Source organism: Nerophis lumbriciformis, linkage group LG03, assembly GCF_033978685.3.
Source record: "Nerophis lumbriciformis linkage group LG03, RoL_Nlum_v2.1, whole genome shotgun sequence".
In the NCBI taxonomy this organism is placed as follows: Eukaryota; Metazoa; Chordata; class Actinopteri; order Syngnathiformes; family Syngnathidae; genus Nerophis; species Nerophis lumbriciformis.
This window is the reverse complement of record NC_084550.2, coordinates 68,519,199-68,542,327: the sequence shown is the minus strand read 5'-3', so window position 1 is coordinate 68,542,327 and position 23,129 is coordinate 68,519,199. Positions and strand designations below refer to the sequence as shown.

Genomic DNA, 23,129 nt, shown 5'->3' with positions numbered 1-23,129 from the left:
CTACATTATATATATACTTGCAGTGTGTATATTGTACATATTACATATTATGAAGGTGTCTGTTACTACAATATATATATATACTTGCAGTGTGTATATTGTACATATTACATATGAAGGTGTCTGTTACTACATTATATATATATACTTGCAGTGTGTATATTGTACATATTACATATTGTTATGGTGTCTGTTACTACGTTATATATATATACTTGCAGTGTGTATATTGTACATATTACATATTGTTATGAAAGTGTCTGTTACTACATTATATATATACTTGCAGTGTGTATATTGTACATATTACATATTGTTATGAAGGTGTCTGTTACTACATTATATATATACTTGCAGTGTGTATATTGTACATATTACATATGAAGGTGTCTGTTACTACATTATATATATACTTGCAGTGTGTATATTGTACATATTGTTATGAAGGTGTCTGTTACTACATTATATATATACTTGCAGTGTGTATATTGTACATATTACATATTATGAAGGTGTCTGTTACTACATTATATATATACTTGCAGTGTGTATATTGTACATATTACATATGAAGGTGTCTGTTACTACATTATATATATACTTGCAGTGTATATTGTACATATTACATATTGTTATGAAGGCGTCTGTCACTACATTATATATATACTTGCAGTGTGTATATTGTACATATTACATATTGTTATGAAGGCGTCTGTTACTACATTATATATATACTTGTTATTGTACATATTACATATTGTTATGAAGGCGTCTGTTACTACATTATATACAGTATACACTTGCAATGTGTATATTGTACATATTCCATATTGTTATGAAGGTGTCTGTTACTACATTATATATATACTTGCAGTGTGTATATTGTACATATTACATATTATGAAGGTGTCTGTTACTACATTATATATATACTTGCAGTGTGTATATTGTACATATTACATATTATGAAGGTGTCTGTTACTACATTATATATATACTCAGTGTGTACATATTACATATTGTTATGAAGGTGTCTGTTACTACATTATATACAGTATACACTTGCAATGTGTATATTGTACATATTCCATATTGTTATGAAGGTGTCTGTTACTACATTATATATATACTTGCAGTGTGTATATTGTACATATTACATATTATGAAGGTGTCTGTTACTACATTATATATATACTCAGTGTGTATATTGTACATATTACATATTGTTATGAAGGTGTCTGTTACTACATTATATACATACTTGCAGTGTGTATATTGTACATATTACATATTGTTATGAAGGTGTCTGTTACTACATTATATATATATATATATATATATATATATTGTACATATTACATATTCACCACATTATTTAACATGTTAAAAGTTTCAAGTGATACTGAAAGCATCATGAAGCACGAGCAGTGATACTGTGTCCTTTTGATACCTCGACCTTCTGGCGCCACAAAGTGGAAGAAGTTGGAGTCTGGGATCGTTTTGTTCCCATTCGGACAAACGAGGTAAATATAATTTCCCTGTTTACTATTTGGCTCAGTAACTGATAGTTGCATGTTTTGCATTTCCTTTCTTTTGCTAACTATTCATTTTGTTTACAGGCCAACTGTAGAGACTTTCAAAATACAGCAGATGGTGTTGTTATGAATGGCAAATTTCAATACAGCCAGTGAGTGTGCCACGCACTCACTGAGGGGTAATGTACCCATCACTCTCAAACACCTCTCTGACTCATCCTTATCCCTCTATGTTGTGTCCAGGAAGTGAGGTACAAGACTTCAATTCGTTTCAATTCATTTTTGTCCTCAAAATTCCACACACAATACCCCATAATGACAATGTGAAAAGTTAAGCAAATTTGTTAAAGAAGAAAAAACTCAAAAATGACATGCACTTAAGAAGTCAGAGCATTTAATAAATACTTAGTTGATACACCTTTGGCAGTAATTCCATTCTCAAGTTTTTTTGAATACAATGCCATAAGCTTGGCACACCTATCTTTGGGCACTTTCTCTCTTTCCTCTTTGCCGCACCTCTCAAGCTCCATCAAGTTGGATGGGAAGGTTTTCATCCAGGATGTCTCTGTACATTGCTGCATTCATCTTAGTGACCAAGACCATGGTCACTCTGTCACAACTGCAGCATTCCTCTGTGTAGAGAGGAGAACCTTCCAGAAGGACAACCCGTATGGTAGAGTGGCCAGACGGAAGACATTTATGAGTCAAAAGATTGCCAAAATGCGCCTGAAAGACTTTCAGACCATGAGAAACTAAATATCTGGTCTGATGAGACAAAGATTGAAGCCTCTGGCGTGAATGCCAACCGGGAGACTAGTCAGGATGGAGGGAAAGATGAATGCAGCAATGTGCAGAGACATCCTGGATGAAAACCAACATTTCCCATCCAACCCGATGAAGCTTGGAGAGGCACTGCAAAGAGGACTGGGTGAAACTACCCAAAGATAGGTGTGCCAAGTTTGTGGCATCCTATTCAAAAGGATCATCAACTAAGTTGTTTATTTGCAAAAAATAAACAACTTTTCATTGCCATTATTGGGGTATTTTGTGGATAATTGTATCTAAGTTATCACAAAACTTTGTGTTCCAATGAGTTCCCGGCGAGCGGACAAAAGCTGTCTTTAATCCTACCAAGCAGAAGGCTTGTAAAACTCCACTGTGTAGGATGGGAAGCAACATGAAGGTGTTCTGTTTCTTTCATGTATCGTAATCAACAGAAAGATGTTGTCTGACCCGAGAACTACAAAGCAAAGAGGAAGCAGGACCCGACTCCCCTCCAGAGACCTTTTGGTTGTTTTATTTTTTTAAACCAATTCATAAGTTAGTATTATTTTAGTTTGTATTAACTAACTAACTTGTTTATATTTTAGGTCTATTTTGAGACCTTCTAGTATTTTAGATCAGGGGTGATTAAACATTTTCCACCCAGGGCCACATACTGAAAAGTTTGCATCTTTTTTGCATTTTATTTTTTATTTAAAAAAATAATGTTAAAAACAAATATTATATTTAAAGACAAAATTATAGTTTAATTATAATTATATTTCAGCTTTTTCTCATTACATTCCAATTTTTTTTGTCTTTTTTCTTACATTTTTACTGGGTTTTTTTATGTTATTGTTTGAAAATACACAACTTTCTTAAATTTTAGCACAAGGTATCGGTATTGGAATTGGGAATTATTTTCCCATGTAAGAAAAGAACAAAAATATTAATAATACGATTGTGTAACTGCTTAACCTAGTGTGTCAAAAATTAATGTTCAGTTACATATATAACTGTGTTTATTATCCAATCCAATCCACTTTATTTATATAGCGCATTTAAACAACAAAATGTTTCCAAAGTGCTGCACAACAATATTAAACACAATTAAAAACAATATAAAATAAATATGATTAAAAACAATTTCAAAGGGTAAAACCAATTAAAACAGTAAATAGAAAGCAACATTTTAAAAACACAGTGGACAACAGAGGACCACACAACTCACGTAGTGTTAAAAGCCTATTTTAATTTTAATTTTAATTTAATTATGGTGGTTGTATTTTTTTCAAACCAATTTTTCAAACTGTTTTAATCAAAGGCGATGGCTGTTTACAACCCCCGTCCCTTAGAAACAGCTGTTGCCATGTAATCAGGGAAAGTCCAAATAAAAGAGGAGGCGTGCAATCTTTCGCCAGAGCGTGATGGAGACTGTACAAGAGTGCTGTCATGTCTGTGTAATCATGTTTTGTTTTAGTCATGTTTTGTTTAGTTATTGACTCTTTAGTTTCTGGCTTTTCACTCCCTTGTCTTGTTTCCATGGTTACCCATTAGTTTCACCTGTTCCACGTTTGGACTCATTATGCACTCTTGTTTGTCACCATAGCAACCCATTAGTTTTCACCTGTCATGTCACGCACCTGTTTTGAGTCACGCACCTGTTGTTAATCATGTCTGTGTTATTTAAGCTTTTCATTTTCTGTTGTTCGTCCTGGTGTCATATCTTTTCTAACCCTGCTATCCTCTCGTTTCAAGCCCTGTTCACGGTCCCATGCCACAGTAAGTGTTTTGTTATTTCGTGTTCAGTTTCTGCCTTTGTGCAAGTTTTGTTTTCATTCGCCAAGTTTTTTTTTTACCTCCGCCATTGTGCGCGCTTTTCGTTTGTTCCTTTTTGATAGTAATAATTTATAAATAAATCATGTACCCACCTTCAAGCCATGTCCGATCCAAGTTCACTTGCATCTTGGGGAAACAAAAACTCCGTAGTCCAAGTCCTGACAAGTACAGCCCAGACGGCTCTCCTCAATTGAGCCAAATGTATTTCTGGCTCTGTTTAATTCCTTGCTTCGTGTCTTGTTTAATAGATGTCATCAGTGTTTGAACCTGACAAGGACAATCACGAATACAATAATGAAGGCTGTAAGACAAAAAGCGCAACTAAGTGTGCAATAAGCGACACAGACTCATAATACTGTAAAATTTATTTTCATGGCATTAATATAATGTATGTGTGCAGACACGCTATCAAAACAATAACCAAAACAAAGAAAAAAGGAATATATTTTACAGGAAATAAGCATCAGCAGCATTACTACCACTCGTTGAGATGACTGAACAGGAAGTGGAGTCCAAGAACAGGAGTGCTGGTGCCACTGGACCGGCGACTTTACGACACCATCCTTGCTGAGTCAGGTACTCGTGTTTTTGCACTCACTTGTGGGCTGAAACTGGGTCAGATTACTACTTGGAATCAATTCCTTCTGTGGCATCACACAACCTAAAAACAAAAAGGGTGTGGATTCAGACTAAGTAGCCAGACGTGTACCAGCACTGGACTCCCAATTCCGAACCCGCTCGCACAGTGGTCATGGGGCTACAGGTTCTGGCAGCACTGCAGCTTGCCCCCCCTCTGGCCGTCCGTGGTGGGGGGTACGCTGATGTCCACCACGTTGTTCCCCGGGGACTCGTCGTGAGCCGATCGCTCCGCGATCTGTTTCTGCGACACGATGCGGTAGATTTCTGCGTTTGGAACACAAACCTCAGTTCAGCTGGAGCGTGGTGCCGATACCGGAACACGCTCACCTGTGAGGATGTTCTTGAAGGCCTCTTCAACGTTTGTGGAGTCCAAGGCGGAAGTTTCTATGAATGACAAGTTGTTCTTCTCTGCAAAACACATTTCAACATCAAACATATTGTCCGATGCACGGGAAAATTAAATAATGCTTTGCGATAAATGCTTTAAATGTGATATCGGAAATTATCGGTTTCAAAAAGTTACATTTATGACTTTTTAGGGAGAAGTACAGAGCGCCGATAAACCTTAAAGGCACTGCCTTTGCGTGCCGGCCCAATTACATAATATCTACGGCTTTTCACACACACACAAGTGAATGCAATCATACTTGGTCAACAGCCATACAGGTCACACTGAGGGTGGCCGTATAAACAACTTTAACGCTGTTACAAATATGCGCCACACTGTGAACCCACACCAAACAAGAATGACAAACACATTTCGGGAGAACATCCGCACCGTAACACAACATAAACACAACAGAACAAATACCCAGAACCCCTTGCAGCACTAACTCCCCCACCTCAACCCCGCCCACCCAGTGTGTGGAACGCTCTCCCTGACCACCTGAAGGCACCACAGACTGTGGATGCTTTTAAAAAAGGCTTAAAAACCCTTTATTTAAAAAAAAAAAAATTTTAAAAAGCCTTTTTTTTTTAGATATATGCATACTAGTTTTGGCTATTTTAGTTTTAATTTTTTTTAAATTTTTTATTATCTTTTTATTTTTTTTAATACACTGTAGCACTTTGAGGTTGTTTACTCAATATGAAGTGCTTTTTACAAATAAAATCTATTATTATTATTATTATTATTATTATTATTACCTCAACCCCGCCCACCCAGTCTGTGGAACGCTCTCCCTGACCACCTGAAGGCACCACAGACTGTGGATGCTTTTAAAAAAGGCTTAAAAACCCTTTATTTTAAAAATGTTTTTTAAAAAAAGCCTTTTTTTTTTTTTAGATATATGCATACTAGTTTTGGCTATTTTAGTTTTAATTTTTTTTTATTTTTTTATTATCTTTTTATTTTTTTTAATACACTGTAGCACTTTGAGGTTGTTTACTCAATATGAAGTGCTTTTTACAAATAAAATCTATTATTATTATTATTATTATTACTATTATTATTATTATTACCTCAACCCCGCCCACCCAGTCTGTGAAACGCTCTCCCTGACCACCTGAAGGCACCACAGACTGTGGATGCTTTTAAAAAAGGCTTAAAAACCCTTTATTTAAAAAAATATATATTTTTTTTTTTAAAAAGCCTTTTTTTTTTAGATATATGCATACTAGTTTTGGCTATTTTAGTTTTAATTTTTTTTAATTTTTTATTATCTTTATTTTTTAATTTTTTTTAATACACTGTAGCACTTTGAGGTTGTTTACTCAATATGAAGTGCTTTTTACAAATAAAATCTATTATTATTATTATTATTATTATTATTACCTCAACCCCGCCCACCCAGTCTGTGGAACGCTCTCCCTGACCACCTGAAGGCACCACAGAATGTGGATGCTTTTAAAAAAGGCTTAATAACCCTTTATTTTAAAAATGTTTTTTAAAAAAAGCCTTTTTTTTTTTAGATATATGCATACTAGTTTTGGCTATTTTAGTTTTAAATTTTTAAATTTTTTATTATCTTTTTATTTTTTAATTTTTTTAATACACTGTAGCACTTTGAGGTTGTTTACTCAATATGAAGTGCTTTTTACAAATAAAATCTATTATTATTATTATTATTATTATTACCTCAACCCCGCCCACCCAGTCTGTGGAACGCTCTCCCTGACCACCTGGAGGCACCACAGACTGTGGATGCTTTTAAAAAAGGCTTAAAAACCCTTTATTTTAAAAATGTTTTTTAAAAAAAGCCTTTTTTTTTTAGATATATGCATACTAGTTTTGGCTATTTTTGTTTTAATTTTTTTTTTTTTTTTATTATCTTTTTATTTTTTATTTTTTTTTAATACACTGTAGCACTTTGAGGTTGTTTACTCAATATGAAGTGCTTTTTACAAATAAAATATATTATTATTATTATTATTATTACCTCAACCCCGCCCACCCAGTCTGTGAAACGCTCTCCCTGACCACCTGAAGGCACCACAGACTGTGGATGCTTTTAAAAAAGGCTTAAAAACCCTTTATTTTAAAAATGTTTTTAAAAAAAAAAAGCCTTTTTTTTTTTATATATAGATATATGCATACTAGTTTTGGCTATTTTAGTTTGAATTTTTTTAATTTTTTTATTATCTTTTTTCTTTTTTTTAATACACTGTAGCACTTTGAGGTTGTTTACTCAATATGAAGTGCTTTTTACAAATAAAATCTATTATTATTATTATTATTATTATTATTACCTCAACCCCGCCCACCCAGTCTGTGGAACGCTCTCCCTGACCACCTGAAGGCACCACAGACTGTGGATGTTTTTAAAAAAGGCTTAAAAACCCTTTATTTTAAAAATGTTTTTTAAAAAAAAAAGCCTTTTTTTTTTCTTTTCTTTTTTTAGATATATGCATACTAGTTTTGGCTATTTTAATTTTAATTTTTTTAAATTTTGTATTATCTTTTTATTTTTTTATTTTTTTTAATACACTGTAGCACTTTGAGGTTGTTTACTCAATATGAAGTGCTTTTTACAAATAAAATCTATTATTATTATTATTATTATCTCAACCCCGCCCACCCAGTCTGTGGAACGCTCTCCCTGACCACCTGGAGGCACCACAGACTGTGGATGCTTTTAAAAAAAGGCTTAAAAACTCTTTATTTTAAAAATGTTTTTTAAAAAAAAGCCTTTTTTTTTTAGATATATGCATACTAGTTTTGGCTATTTTAGTTTAAATTTTTAAAAAATTTTTATTATCTTTTTATTTTTTTATTTTTTTTAATACACTGTAGCACTTTGAGGTTGTTTACTCAATATGAAGTGCTTTTTACAAATAAAATCTATTATTATTATTATTATTACTACCTCAACCCCGCCCACCCAGTCTGTGGAACGCTCTCCCTGACCACCTGAAGGCACCACAGACTGTGGATGCTTTTAAAAAAGGCTTAAAAACCCTTTATTTTAAAAATGTTTTTTTTTTTTTAAAAAGCCTTTTTTTTTTTTAGATATATGCATACTAGTTTTGGCTATTTTAGTTTTAATTTTTTTAAATTTTTTATTATTTTTTTATTTTTTTTAATACACTGTAGCACTTTGAGGTTGTTTACTCAATATGAAGTGCTTTTTACAAATAAAATCTATTATTATTATTATTATTATTACCTCAACCCCGCCCACCCAGTCTGTGGAACGCTCTCCCTGACCACCTGAAGGCACCACAGACTGTGGATGCTTTTAAAAAAGGCTTAAAAACCCTTTATTTTAAAAATGTTTTTTTTAAAAAGCCTTTTTTTTTTTAGATATATGCATACTAGTTTTGGCTATTTTATTTTTTTTATTTTTTATTTTTTTTATTATCTTTTTATTTTTTTTAATACACTGTAGCACTTTGAGGTTGTTTACTCAATATGAAGTGCTTTTTACAAATAAAATCTATTATTATTATTATTATTATTATTATTATTACCTCAACCCCGCCCACCCAGTCTGTGGAACGCTCTCCCTGACCACCTGAAGGCACCACAGACTGTGGATGCTTTTAAAAAAGGCTTAAAAACCCTTTATTTTAAAAATGTTTTTTAAAAAAAGCCTTTTTTTTTTAGATATATGCATACTAGTTTTGGCTATTTTAGTTTTAATTTTATTTTTATTTTTTATTATCTTTTTATTTATTTATTTTTTTTAATACACTGTAGCACTTTGAGGTTGTTTACTCAATATGAAGTGCTTTTTTACAAATAAAATCTATTATTATTATTATTATTATTATTACCTCAACCCCACCCACCCAGTCTGTGGAACGCTCTCCCTGACCACCTGAAGGCACCACAGACTGTGGATGCTTTTAAAAAAGGCTTAAAAACCCTTTATTTTAAAAATGTTTTTAAAAAAAAAAAAATTTTTAAAAAGCCTTTTTTTTTAGATATATGCATACTAGTTTTGGCTATTTTAGTTTTAATTTTTTTAAATTTTTTTATTATCTTTTTATTTATTTTTTATTTTTTTAATACACTGTAGCACTTTGAGGTTGTTTACTCAATGTGAAGTGCTTTTTTACAAATAAAATCTATTATTATTATTATTATTACCTCAACCTCCTCATGCTCTCTCTCCCATAGTTGTAGTGGGTATCAGGATTATCTCAGGGAGAGCATGTCCCAAATTCCAAGCTGCTGTTTTGAGGCATGTTAAAAAAAAAAAAAAAAGCACTTTGAGACTTCAATAATAAATATGGCAGTGCCATGTTGGCATTTTTTTTCCATAACTTGAGTCGATTTATTTTGGAAAACCTTTAATGCATCCAGTGGGGCGTCACAACAAAATTAGGCACAATAATGTGTTAATTCCACCACTGTATATATTGGTATCGGTTGATATCGGAATCGGTAATTAAGAGTTGGACAATATCGGATATCGGCAAAACAGCCATTATCGGACATCTCTAGATTTAATAAATACGATTTGAAAGGTTCATTTAAACCTTGCACACTGAAAAATAGCATTCGTTTCCTGCTGCCCAAAGTTGGACTTTTGCCATAAAAATAACTATTTGAATACTTTGGAAATGTTATATTCACGGGCTCCCCTGCCGAAATGTGTCAAATGTTAATTAACGGAGAATTTGACGACTAAAATGCCTAGCCTCTTCCTGCTCCGCCACTGAAAATAATATAAAGGCAAACGTTGGTGTGGAGTGTGAGTGCTGGGCTGGTAAATGGTGGTAGTGGGATCTGTTCCTGGCTCAGGAGGCTATGGTTTATTTATTTATTTATTTATTTATTTGTTTATTTTTTTTATTATTACTTTTTGTCCTGTCCAGCTTTATTATTCTTGTTCCGCACGTTTCTATTATGTCTAATACACGACAATCCGGCCATTGAAACCCCACATATGTTATACCGTCGGAAAGGTCTCGTTCGCGCCGACGGGGGGGAATTTAAATTGTGAGCATTTCTTGTTACCACGGCGACGTTATTCACGAATAAACAAAAAAATGGCCCAATAGAATGGGTACGCACCTTTTTATAATGGCGGATATTTCCAGAAAGATTACCTCCTCTTGTAGCTCAGCTATTCTTTCACGTAGCTCGGTGCTTAACGTCTCATTTAGCCCGGAGTCATAACTTGGTATGTGACACTTGTTAACTGTTAGCATGCAAACGATAGCATGCTAGCAAGCTAACTTTGGCTTGCTAACTTTTTCATCTACTTTTACACTTTTTGTTTTCTATTTCCGCAGCCATACACTTTTGAGTCGTATAACCTGGTATATGAAACATGCTGACTGTTATCATGCTATCATTAGCACACATGCTAAGTGTTAGCATTTTTATGTAAACATGCCACTGTTTTAGGCTAGCTCTGTGGCTCGTTTTGTACAGTTACACCTAAAACTCACGGATGTAGACCATCTAATAAGTACGGCGGCTTCTGGCGACCCCCAGCCAGAGATACGCGGGAATTTTCTAGTTAGGAAGTTAACATTTTTATTTTGCTCTTAAAAACATCAATTATTGAACAATTGTTTTCGTTTTGGTACAAAAACCTGCATTCAATGGAGTTGAAATTTGATTTAAAAAATTTAAAAAAAGACAAATTTCACCACTAAAATTCCTAGCCTCTTCCTGCTCAGCCACTGAAAATGATATAAAGGCAAACGATGGTGTAGCGTGAGGGCTGGCCTGGTAAATAGTGGTAGTGGGGTCTGTTCCTGGCTCAGGAGCTATGGTTTGATGAGGAAATTAAAATGTTTTTTTTTGCTCCAAAAACGTCAATTATTGAACAAATGATTTTGTTTAGGTACAAAACGTGCATTCAATTAAATGTAACTTTTATTTAAAAAGGAAAAGACTAAAACTCGTTTCAGATAAATTAAAAAAAAAAGATTGATTTTTGTCATCGGTGTGTTAAAAAAAAAGATTCTATTTCTTACACATTTATGTAACTTTGTGTCCCAACTATGTCTCTTGAACAAAACATGTTCTTTTATTTATTTATTTTTTTTCTCTTTTCTTTTTTTCCTTTTTGTTTTCTCTTTTTTTTTCTTCCTTTTTTTCCCCCCTTTTTTAAAAATGTTTAAATTTTTATTTTTCTCAACAAAACATGTTCAAATACAACAACATTTAAGTTGTTTCCCCACTGAAAACTTTGGAATATTATGACAAAATATTTGCATCATTCAGATCCTCTGGGAAAGTAAATAAATTGTTCAATATTTTTTTTAATTGCAAAGTAACAATATTTAAATAGCATAATTAAACAATTTTTAACACTTTTTTCATGAATGTCAAATATATATATATATATATATATATATATATATATATATATATATATATATATATATATATATAATTATTAGAATTAAGTTTGATTAAAAGCATATAGATGTGTATATATACATATATTAAAGTTAAAAGTTAATAAATATATATATATATATAAGCCAACAAGCAAACCGTCAACTTCCTTGACGTCACTTTCAACCTGAGAAATAACAGCTACCAACCATTCACGAAACCCAACACAACACTCCAATACGTGCACCATGACAGCAACCACCCACCCACCACCACGAAAAGAATACCTACCGGAATCAATAAAAGGCTATCGATGCTGTCATCTAGCAAAGCTGAATTTGACCAAGCAACCCCCCCGTACCAAAAAGCCCTTGATGAAAGCGGATACAATTTCACCCTCACCTATGAACCCACGCCAGAAAACCAGCCAAAAAAGAACAGAAAACGAAACGACATCATCTGGTACAACCCCCCATACAGCAAAAACGTCTCAACGAACATTGGACACAAATTCCTCAATCTGATTGACAAACACTTTCCCAAAGACAACACCCTAAGAAAAGTATTCAACAAGAACAACATTAAATTGAGCTACAGCTGCATGAACAATATACGACAAATCATCTCAAACCACAACAAAACAATTGCAAATGAGCCGTCGGCCCCCAGACAGAGCGACTCCAAAACCAACAAAGGGTGTAACTGTCGAAAGAAACCTGATTGCCCTCTCAACGGGGGGTGCTTACAAACATCAGTTGTCTACCAATCTAAGGTAATACGCAAGGACATTAACACATCCGACACATATGTAGGATTAACCGAGGGAGAATTCAAAACCAGATGGAACAATCACAAGGCTTCTTTCAGGAACAAAAACCTGCGAAATACCACAGAACTCAGCAAACACATTTGGGACCTCAAAGACAATAATGTTGAATATTCAATAACATGGCAAATTCTTGCATCCAGCACACCTTACAATAGTGGTAATAAAAGATGCAACCTATGCTTGAAAGAGAAACTGTTTATTATTTACCGTCCAGACCTGTCATCCCTCAACAAGCGCAGCGAAATTGTAACAACATGCCGCCATAGACGGAAACACCTCCTAGGTAACACATGAGCCAATCACCACGCCCCTAGGCCAGCCTGTACCCACCCACTCTGTGCCCTATATAAACCATGGTATGCGAATGCTCCCATTAAAATCTCCTGATGATTGAGGGTACCCCCCCTCATGAAACAGGCCTGTAGAGATGAAATAGTCTTGTGATTTTTTTCCCACACATATATATGTATATATGTATGTATATATATATATATATATATATATATATATATATATATATATATATATATATATATATATATATATATATATATATATATATTAGTGGAGGTTTCTGTGGTCTATCCGTGAGACAGTGCTCAATACCGGGGTAGAGCGGAATATACGTTAGGTCAGGAAAAAATACAGAGGCAATATCATCCCTACAAGCCTGTTTCGCAGGTTTCGCTGCTCGAAATAAAATCCCCTGACGAGCAGGGAAACCCGTGAAACAGGCTTGTAGGGATGATATAGCCTCTGTGTTTTTTCCTGACCTAACGTGTGTGTATATATGTATGTATATATATATATATCAGTGACGTGCGGTGAGGTTGATGGCTGGTGAGGCACTGAATTCATCACAGTCAGATTTACAAACATATGAACCCTAAAGAGTATCTTATTCACCATTTGATTGGCAGCAGTTAACGGGTTATGTTTAAAAGCTCATACCAGCATTCTTCCCTGCTTGGCACTCAGCATCAAGGCTTGGAATTGGGGGTTAAATCACCAAAAATGATTCCCAGGCGCGGCGCCGCTGCTGCCCACTGCTCCCCTCACCTCCCAGGGGGTGATCAAGGGGATGGGTCAAATGCAGAGGACAAATTTCATTACACCTAGTGTGTGTGTGACAATCATTGGTACTTTAACTTAACTTTAACTTTACACATACAAACTGTAGCACACAAAAAAGCACATTTAATAAAAAAAAACGTTATTATGGTCTTACCTTTACTTAGAAATTAAGTCCATGCGCCGCAACTAAAGCCCTCACTTAAACTTTCCACGTGCAAGATTGAATCTATTTAAAAAAGTGTAACCGAGGGTTTATAAATGTCGCCTATACTGTATGAAACTACAAAATAACAAACACGGAGGCTCCAGTTTACACGAGGACCACTTTATTTACCTTCTTTCAAAAACCTCCGCAACGTGACATCACTTCCGCTCTTAGCGCCTTCAAAATAAGAGCTCAAGGCATATACTGTATAACAGCGCATAACAGGAACTTAACATCACAAAGAGGAAAGCCCATGAAAATAGGTTACAAAAGTTATTTAATAAGAAGCCAAAAAGTGCAAAAACAATAATGTTCGTGTTGGAGGAGTTGTGAATTAGGTACACCTGCAGTCTGCAGGTGTACCTAATGTTGTGGCCCTGCAGTCATTCACAACTCCTCCAACACCAACATTATTGTTTTTGCACTTTTTGGCTTCTTATGAAATACTTTTTTTAAATAGATTCAATCTTGCACGTGGAAAGTTTAAGTGTGGGCTTTAGTTGATATAACAATTCTACGGCTGGGGTGCAGGAGGCGAGCCTCAGCCAGTGCGTCTTTTGCAGCCGTTTTATGATCGCTCAGCACAAGAAATATTTTACACACATACAGTTGTTGACAAAATACACTGTACATTATATACCTCAGCTAACTAAACTATGGAAATGTACAGGTAAAAGCCAGTAAATTAGAATATTTTGAAAAACTTGATTTATTTCAGTAATTGCATTCAAAAGGTGTAACTTGTACATTATATTTATTCATTGCACACAGACTGATGCATTCAAATGTTTATTTCATTTAATTTTGATGATTTGAAGTGGCAACAAATGAAAATCCAAAATTCCGTGTGTCACAAAATTAGAATATTGTGTAAGGCTAATACAAAAAAGGGATTTTTAGAAATGTTGGCCAACTGAAAAGTATGAAAATGAAAAATATGAGCATGTACAATACTCAATACTTGGTTGGAGCTCCTTTTGCCTCAATTACTGCGTTAATGCGGCGTGGCATGGAGTCGATGAGTTTCTGGCACTGCTCAGGTGTTATGAGAGCCCAGGTTGCTCTGATAGTGGCCTTCAACTCTTCTGCGTTTTTGGGTCTGGCATTCTGCATCTTCCTTTTCACAATACCCTACAGATTTTCTATGGGGCTAAGGTCAGGGGAGTTGGCGGGCCAATTTAGAACAGAAATACCATGGTCCGTAAACCAGGCATGGGTAGATTTTGCGCTGTGTGCAGGCGCCAAGTCCTGTTGGAACTTGAAATCTCCATCTCCATAGAGCAGGTCAGCAGCAGGAAGCATGAAGTGCTCTAAAACTTGCTGGTAGACGGCTGCGTTGACCCTGGATCTCAGGAAACAGAGTGGACCGACACCAGTAGATGACATGGCACCCCAAACCATCACCCAACCATGCAAATTTTGCATTTCCTTTGGAAATCGAGGTCCCAGAGTCTGGAGGAAGACAGGAGAGGCACAGGATCCACGTTGCCTGAAGTCTAGTGTAAAGTTTCCACCATCAGTGATGGTTTGGGGTGCCATGTCATCTGCTGGTGTCGGTCCACTCTGTTTCCTGAGATCCAGGGTCAACGCAGCCGTCTACCAGCAAGTTTTAGAGCACTTCATGCTTCCTGCTGCTGACCTGCTCTATGGAGATGGAGATTTCAAGTTCCAACAGGACTTGGCGCCTGCACACAGCGCAAAATCTACCCGTGCCTGGTTTACGGACCATGGTATTTCTGTTCTAAATTGGCCCGCCAACTCCCCTGACCTTAGCCCCATAGAAAATCTGTGGGGTATTGTGAAAAGGAAGATGCAGAATGCCAGACCCAAAAACGCAGAAGAGTTGAAGGCCACTATCAGAGCAACCTGGGCTCTCATAACACCTGAGCAGTGCCAGAAACTCATCGACTCCATGCCACGCCGCATTAACGCAGTAATAGAGGCAAAAGGAGCTCCAACCAAGTATTGAGTATTGTACATGCTCATATTTTTCATTTTCATACTTTTCAGTTGGCCAACATTTCTAAAAATCCCTTTTTTGTATTAGCCTTAAGTAATATTCTAATTTTGTGACACACGGAATTTTGGATTTTCATTTGTTGCCACTTCAAATCATCAAAATTAAATGAAATAAACATTTGAATGCATCAGTCTGTGTGCAATGAATAAATATAATGTACAAGTTACACCTTTTGAATGCAATTACTGAAATAAATCAAGTTTTTCAAAATATTCTAATTTACTGGCTTTTACCTGTATGTATGTATGTATATATATATATATATATATATATATATAATGTATGTATGTATGTATATATATATATATATATATATAATATATATATGTATATATGTGTATATATATATATATATATATACTGCTTGGCACTCAGCATCAAGGGTTGGAATTGGGGGTTAAATCTCCAAAATGATTCCCGGGTGCGGCCACTGCTGCTGCTCACTGCTCCCCTCACCTCCCAGGGGGTGAACAAGGGGATGGATCAAATGCAGAGGTTAATTTCACCACACTTAGTGTGCTTTTGTAATAAGAAACAGTTAAATGAATTCCCACATTTATTAAATTAATGGAAATGTGTTAGAAACCGCAACATAAGTGCTCCAAAATAAAAGCTGGTCGGATCTCTCGGTGAGGTGACTCGCTGCAGTCAGTTACATTTTGGAATGGTCTGCATTAGTTGATTTACAATAAATAAATTGATTATCGGCATCTACTAATCAATTTTATAGTCGTCCCTGTTCGAATTGCGAAGCATCTAAATCGATTATTCCCCTTACCACTAATATATATATATATATACGGTATTTTTTTTCTTCTGAGTGGTCAGCTTGAAGCGTCCCTCTGTCTCTGACTCCCTCGTGGTCATGTGACATGAGTGTCTGTTATGATTTGACTTCCTGGTTTCGACGACCCGCCTTAATAAGGAATGGACGTCTATCAGGAGTACAAAGTTCATTGTACACCACGACAATTCAGTCCCTTAAGGTATAGCAGCCAGTAACAAGCTACATGTAGCTAAGCTACGTAGCTTAACTACATTTTCCTGTAGCTTAGCTACTTTTAGAGCCATGTAGCGAGGTAGCTTACATCAAAGCTACAAAGAGAGAAAATGGACTGTGAATCTAGGCTAAAACACAATTGCAACACGGAACGACACAGGAAGTCCTTCATACCGACAGCCATCAGACTTTATAATGCATATGTTCCTTTTTGACTGTACTTGAATGTATAATAGACTGTATTTATATTATTCACATGTGAATAATGCTGTATAATAGACTGTATTAATATTATTCACATGTGAATAATGCTGTATAATAGACTGTATTTATATTATTCACATGTGAATAATGCTGTATAATAGACTGTATTTACAGTATATTATTCACATGTGAATAATGCTGTATAATAGACTGTATTAATCTTATTCACATGTGAATAATGCTGTATAATAGACTGTATTTATATTATTCACATGTGAATAATGCTGTATAATAGACTGTATTTACAGTATATTATTCACATGTGAATAATGCTGTATAATAGACTGTATTTATATTATTCACATGTGAATAATGCTGTATAATAGACTGTATTTACAGTATATTATTCACATGTGAATAATGCTGTATAATAGACTGTATTTACAGTATATTATTCACATGTGAATAATGCTGTATAATAGACTGTATTAATATTAGTCACATGTGAATAATGCTGTATAATAGACTGTATTTATATTATTCACATGTGAATAATGCTGTATAATAGACTGTATTTACAGTACATTATTCACATGTGAATAATGCTGTATAGTAGACTGTATTTATATTATTCACATGTGAATAATGCTGTATAATAGACTGTATTTATATTACTCACATTTGAATAATGCTGTATAATAGACTGTATTTATATTATTCACATGTGAATAATGCTGTATAATAGACTGTATTAATATTATTCACATGTGAATAATGCTGTATAATAGACTGTATTTATATTATTCACATGTGAATAATGCTGTATAATAGACTGTATTTACAGTATATTATTCACATGTGAATAATGCTGTATAATAGACTGTATTAATCTTATTCACATGTGAATAATGCTGTATAATAGACTGTATTTATATTATTCACATGTGAATAATGCTGTATAATAGACTGTATTAATCTTATTCACATGTGAATAATGCTGTATAATAGACTGTATTTATATTATTCACATGTGAATAATGCTGTATAATAGACTGTATTTACAGTATATTATTCACATGTGAATAATGCTGTATAATAGACTGTATTTACAGTATATTATTCACATGTGAATAATGCTGTATAATAGACTGTATTAATATTATTCACATGTGAATAATGCTGTATAATAGACTGTATTAATATTATTCACATGTGAATAATGCTGTATAATAGAATGTATTTATATTATTCACATGTGAATAATGCTGTATAATAGACTGTATTTATATTATTCACATGTGAATAATGCTTTATAATAGACTGTATTAATATTATTCACATATGAATAATGCTGTATAATAGACTGTATTAATATTATTCACATGTGAATAATGCTGTATAATAGACTGTATTTATATTATTCACATGTGAATAATGCTGTATAATAGACTGTATTTACAGTATATTATTCACATGTGAATAATGCTGTATAATAGACTATTAATCTTATTCACATGTGAATAATGCTGTATAATAGACTGTATTTATATTATTCACATGTGAATAATGCTGTATAATAGACTGTATTTATATTATTCACATGTGAATAATGCTGTATAATAGACTGTATTTACAGTATATTATTCACATGTGAATAATGCTGTATAATAGACTGTATTTATATTATTCACATGTGAATAATGCTGTATAATAGACTGTATTTACAGTATATTATTCACATGTGAATAATGCTGTATAATAGACTGTATTTACAGTATATTATTCACATGTGAATAATGCTGTATAATAGACTGTATTAATATTAGTCACATGTGAATAATGCTGTATAAAAGACTGTATTTATATTATTCACATGTGAATAATGCTGTATAATAGACTGTATTTACAGTACATTATTCACATGTGAATAATGCTGTATAGTAGACTGTATTTATATTATTCACATGTGAATAATGCTGTATAATAGACTGTATTTATATTACTCACATTTGAATAATGCTGTATAATAGACTGTATTTATATTATTCACATGTGAATAATGCTGTATAATAGACTGTATTAATATTATTCACATGTGAATAATGCTGTATAATAGACTGTATTTATATTATTCACATGTGAATAATGCTGTATAATAGACTGTATTTACAGTATATTATTCACATGTGAATAATGCTGTATAATAGACTGTATTTACAGTATATTATTCACATGTGAATAATGCTGTATAATAGACTGTATTAATCTTATTCACATGTGAATAATGCTGTATAATAGACTGTATTTATATTATTCACATGTGAATAATGCTGTATAATAGACTGTATTTACAGTATATTATTCACATGTGAATAATGCTGTATAATAGACTGTATTTACAGTATATTATTCACATGTGAATAATGCTGTATAATAGACTGTATTAATATTATTCACATGTGAATAATGCTGTATAATAGACTGTATTAATATTATTCACATGTGAATAATGCTGTATAATAGACTGTATTTATATTATTCACATGTGAATAATGCTGTATAATAGACTGTATTTATATTATTCACATGTGAATAATGCTTTATAATAGACTGTATTAATATTATTCACATATGAATAATGCTGTATAATAGACTGTATTAATATTATTCACATGTGAATAATGCTGTATAATAGACTATTTATATTATTCACATGTGAATAATGCTGTATAATAGACTGTATTTACAGTATATTATTCACATGTGAATAATGCTGTATAATAGACTGTATTAATATTATTCACATGTGAATAATGCTGTATAATAGACTGTATTAATATTATTCACATGTGAATAATGCTGTATAATAGACTGTATTTATATTATTCACATGTGAATAATGCTGTATAATAGACTGTATTTATATTATTCACATGTGAATAATGCTTTATAATAGACTGTATTAATATTATTCACATATGAATAATGCTGTATAATAGACTGTATTAATATTATTCACATGTGAATAATGCTGTATAATAGACTGTTTTTATATTATTCACATGTGAATAATGCTGTATAATGGACTGTATTTATATTATTCACATGTGAATAATGCTTTATAATAGACTGTATTAATATTATTCACATATGAATAATGCTGTATAGTAGACTGTATTAATATTATTCACATGTGAATAATGCTGTATAATAGACTGTTTTTATATTATTCACATGTGAATAATGCTGTATAATAGACTGTATTTACAGTATATTATTCACATGTGAATAATGCTGTATAATAGACTGTATTTATATTATTCACATGTGAATAATGCTGTATAATAGACTGTATTTACAGTATATTATTCACATGTGAATAATGCTGTATAATAGACTGTATTTACAGTATATTATTCACATGTGAATAATGCTGTATAATAGACTGTATTAATATTAGTCACATGTGAATAATGCTGTATAATAGACTGTATTTATATTATTCACATGTGAATAATGCTGTATAATAGACTGTATTTACAGTACATTATTCACATGTGAATAATGCTGTATAATAGACTGTATTCATATTATTCACATGTGAATAATGCTGTATAGTAGACTGTACTTATATTATTCACATGTGAATAATGCTGTATAATAGACTGTATTTATATTATTCACATGTGAATAATGCTGTATAATAGACTGTATTTATATTATTCACATGTGAATAATGCTGTATAATAGACTGTATTTATATTATTCACATGTGAATAATGCTGTATAATAGACTGTATTTATATTATTCACATGTGAATAATGCTGTATAATAGACTGTATTTATATTATTCACATGTGAATAATGCTGTATAATAGACTGTATTTATATTATTCACATGTGAATAATGCTGTATAATAGACTATTTGTATTATTCACATGTGAATAATGCTGTATAATAGACTGTATTTATATTATTCACATGTGAATAATGCTGTATAATAGACTGTATTTATCTTACTCACATGTGAATAATGCTGTACAATAGACTGTATTTATATTATTCACATGTGAATAATGCTGTATAATAGACTGTTTATATTATTTACATGTGAATAATGCTGTATAATAGACTGTATTTGGATTCACAGTCCATTTTCTCTCTTTGTAGCTTTGACGCAAGCTACCTCGCTACATGGCTCTAAAAGTAGCTAAGCTACAGGAAAAGCTACTCGTTAAAAAAGTATCTTGGCGGTAGGAAAATGTAGTTAAGCTACGTAGCTTAGCTTGTTCCTGGCTGTTATACCTTAAGGGACTGAATTACAATGAACTTTGTTCTCCATTCCTTATTTAGCTGCCATAACCGACAGCTCCGTTTCTTGTCCGCACAGCTAAAATTGATACTTGCTGACTTGGCAAGTCCAGTCAAGTGCTGATCCCACAAAGACGTACAGAAACGTGGGCCTGCTTTGTTTCGCAGTCCTCCGGATGGCCTCGGAGAAGGAGGACGGTCTACCTGCGAAGGCGCGGGCCTCGTCCGTGGGCACGGCCCTGAGGTGGCGCAGGTCGCTTTTGTTGCCCACCAGCATGATGACGATGTTGTTGTCAGCGTGGTCCCTCAGCTCCTTCAGCCAGCGCTCCACGTTCTCGTAGGTCAGGTGCTTGGCGATGTCGTAGACCAGGAGCGCCCCCACTGCTCCCCTGTAGTAACTGAGGTCGACAAAGCGATCGGAATTAGGACATCATCGTAGAAAATATGCGGCTTGGATAGAAGAGGTCACACTCGGGGTGATGTATGTATGTAATCCGGGATTATTTTTTTTAATTGTTGAAAGGGAGCACACAATTTTGAACAGGCTGAATATTTTGAAGTTGGAACAGTTTGAATCGGATGAAAAATGTGTGAGTTGTGGAACTTTGGAAAATGTCCCATTCATTTCAATGGGAACTTCCTGGAAATTTGGGAAAAGCGGGATTTTTTTTTTAAAGGATTAGGAACATGAATGTCCTGAATGAGCTGAATTGGTTGGTGTTGGAATTGTTTAAATCGGTCAAGAAATGTTGAATTTGTAACAGTTTTTAATTGAGAAATTCCGGGAATTTCGTGAAAACCGGGAATTTTTCTAGTTCCTTAACCAACTTGGTTTTTGTCCTGAATATGAGGAGTGTTTTGATGGTGGAACAGTTGAAAAATGTGAAAGGAGTAGTCGAACTTAAGAAGGGTGGAAATAAGTAACCAAAAAACGAGAATTCCTGGAAATGTGTTGAATGTGGAAAACTGGTAGTTTGAATGTCCAGGATGAGTGGAATGTGTTGATGTCGGAATGGTTTGAATAGGTTGAAAAATGTGGGAATTGTGCAACTTGGAAAAATGTCCCATTAATTTCAATGGGAACTTCCTGGAAATGTGAAAATTTTGAGAAAAGCGGGATTTAAAAAAAAAATGATTAGGAGCATGAATGTCCTGAATGAGCTGAATTAGTTGGTGTTGGATTTGTTCAAATCAGTCAAGAAATGTTGAAATTAGTAACAGTTTTTAATTGAGAAATTCCGGGAATTTTGTGAAAACCGGGAATTTTTCTACTTCCTTAACCAACTTGGTTTTTGTCCTGAATATGAGGAGTTTTTTGATGGTGGAACGGGTGAAATGGGTTGAAAAATGTGAAAGGAGTAGTCGAACTTAAGAAGGGTGGAAATTGGTTACCAAAAAATTAGAATTCCTGGAAATTTGTTGAATGCGGAAAACTGGTAGTTTGAATGTCCAGGATGAGTGGAATGTGTTGATGTTGGAATGGTTTGAATAGGTTGAAAAATGTGGGAATTGTGCAACTTGGAAAAATGTCTCGTTAATTTCAATGGAAACTTCCTGGAAATTTGAAAAATTTGGGAAAAGCAGGATTTTTTTTAAAAAAGGATTAGGAGCATGAATGTCCTGAATGAGCTGAATTGGTTGGTGTTGGAATTGTTTAAATCGGTCAAGAAATGTTGAAATTAGTAACAGTTTTTAATTGAGAAATTCCATTAATTTCGTGAAAACCGGGAATTTTTCTAGTTCCTTAACCAACTTGGTTTTTGTCCTGAATATGAGGAGTGTTTTGATGGTGGAACTGTTGAAAAATGTGAAAGGAGTAGTCAAACTTAAGAAGGGTGGAAATAGGTAACCAAAAAACGAGAATTCCTGGAAATGTGTTGAATGTGGAAAACTGGTAGTTTGAATGTCCAGGATGAGTTGAATGTGTTGAAGGTGGAATGGTTTTAATCGGTTGAAAAATGTGGGAA

The 23,129-nt window shown here is 33.6% G+C and overlaps 1 protein-coding gene across 2 annotated transcripts in view; it reads right to left on the bottom strand.

Moving 5' to 3' along the window:
• Positions 1-4,483: 4,483 nt before the first annotated feature.
• Positions 4,484-23,129, bottom strand: part of LOC133589063 (ras-related protein Rab-11B) — a 38,720-nt gene continuing 20,074 nt past the window's right edge. Inside the window, exons 3-6 of one of the 2 annotated variants that reach the window (XM_061941761.2) lie at positions 21,367-21,560; positions 5,103-5,183; positions 4,881-5,039; positions 4,484-4,797 (exon numbers count right to left, since the gene is read on the bottom strand). In XM_061941761.2, the coding sequence (XP_061797745.1) occupies positions 4,894-5,039; positions 5,103-5,183; positions 21,367-21,560 (421 nt within the window). In that variant the 3' untranslated portion in view covers positions 4,484-4,797; positions 4,881-4,893. Of the gene's footprint in view, positions 5,040-5,102; positions 5,184-21,366; positions 21,561-23,129 lie in introns of both variants that reach the window. The other variant, XM_061941753.2, reaches the window with a different exon arrangement.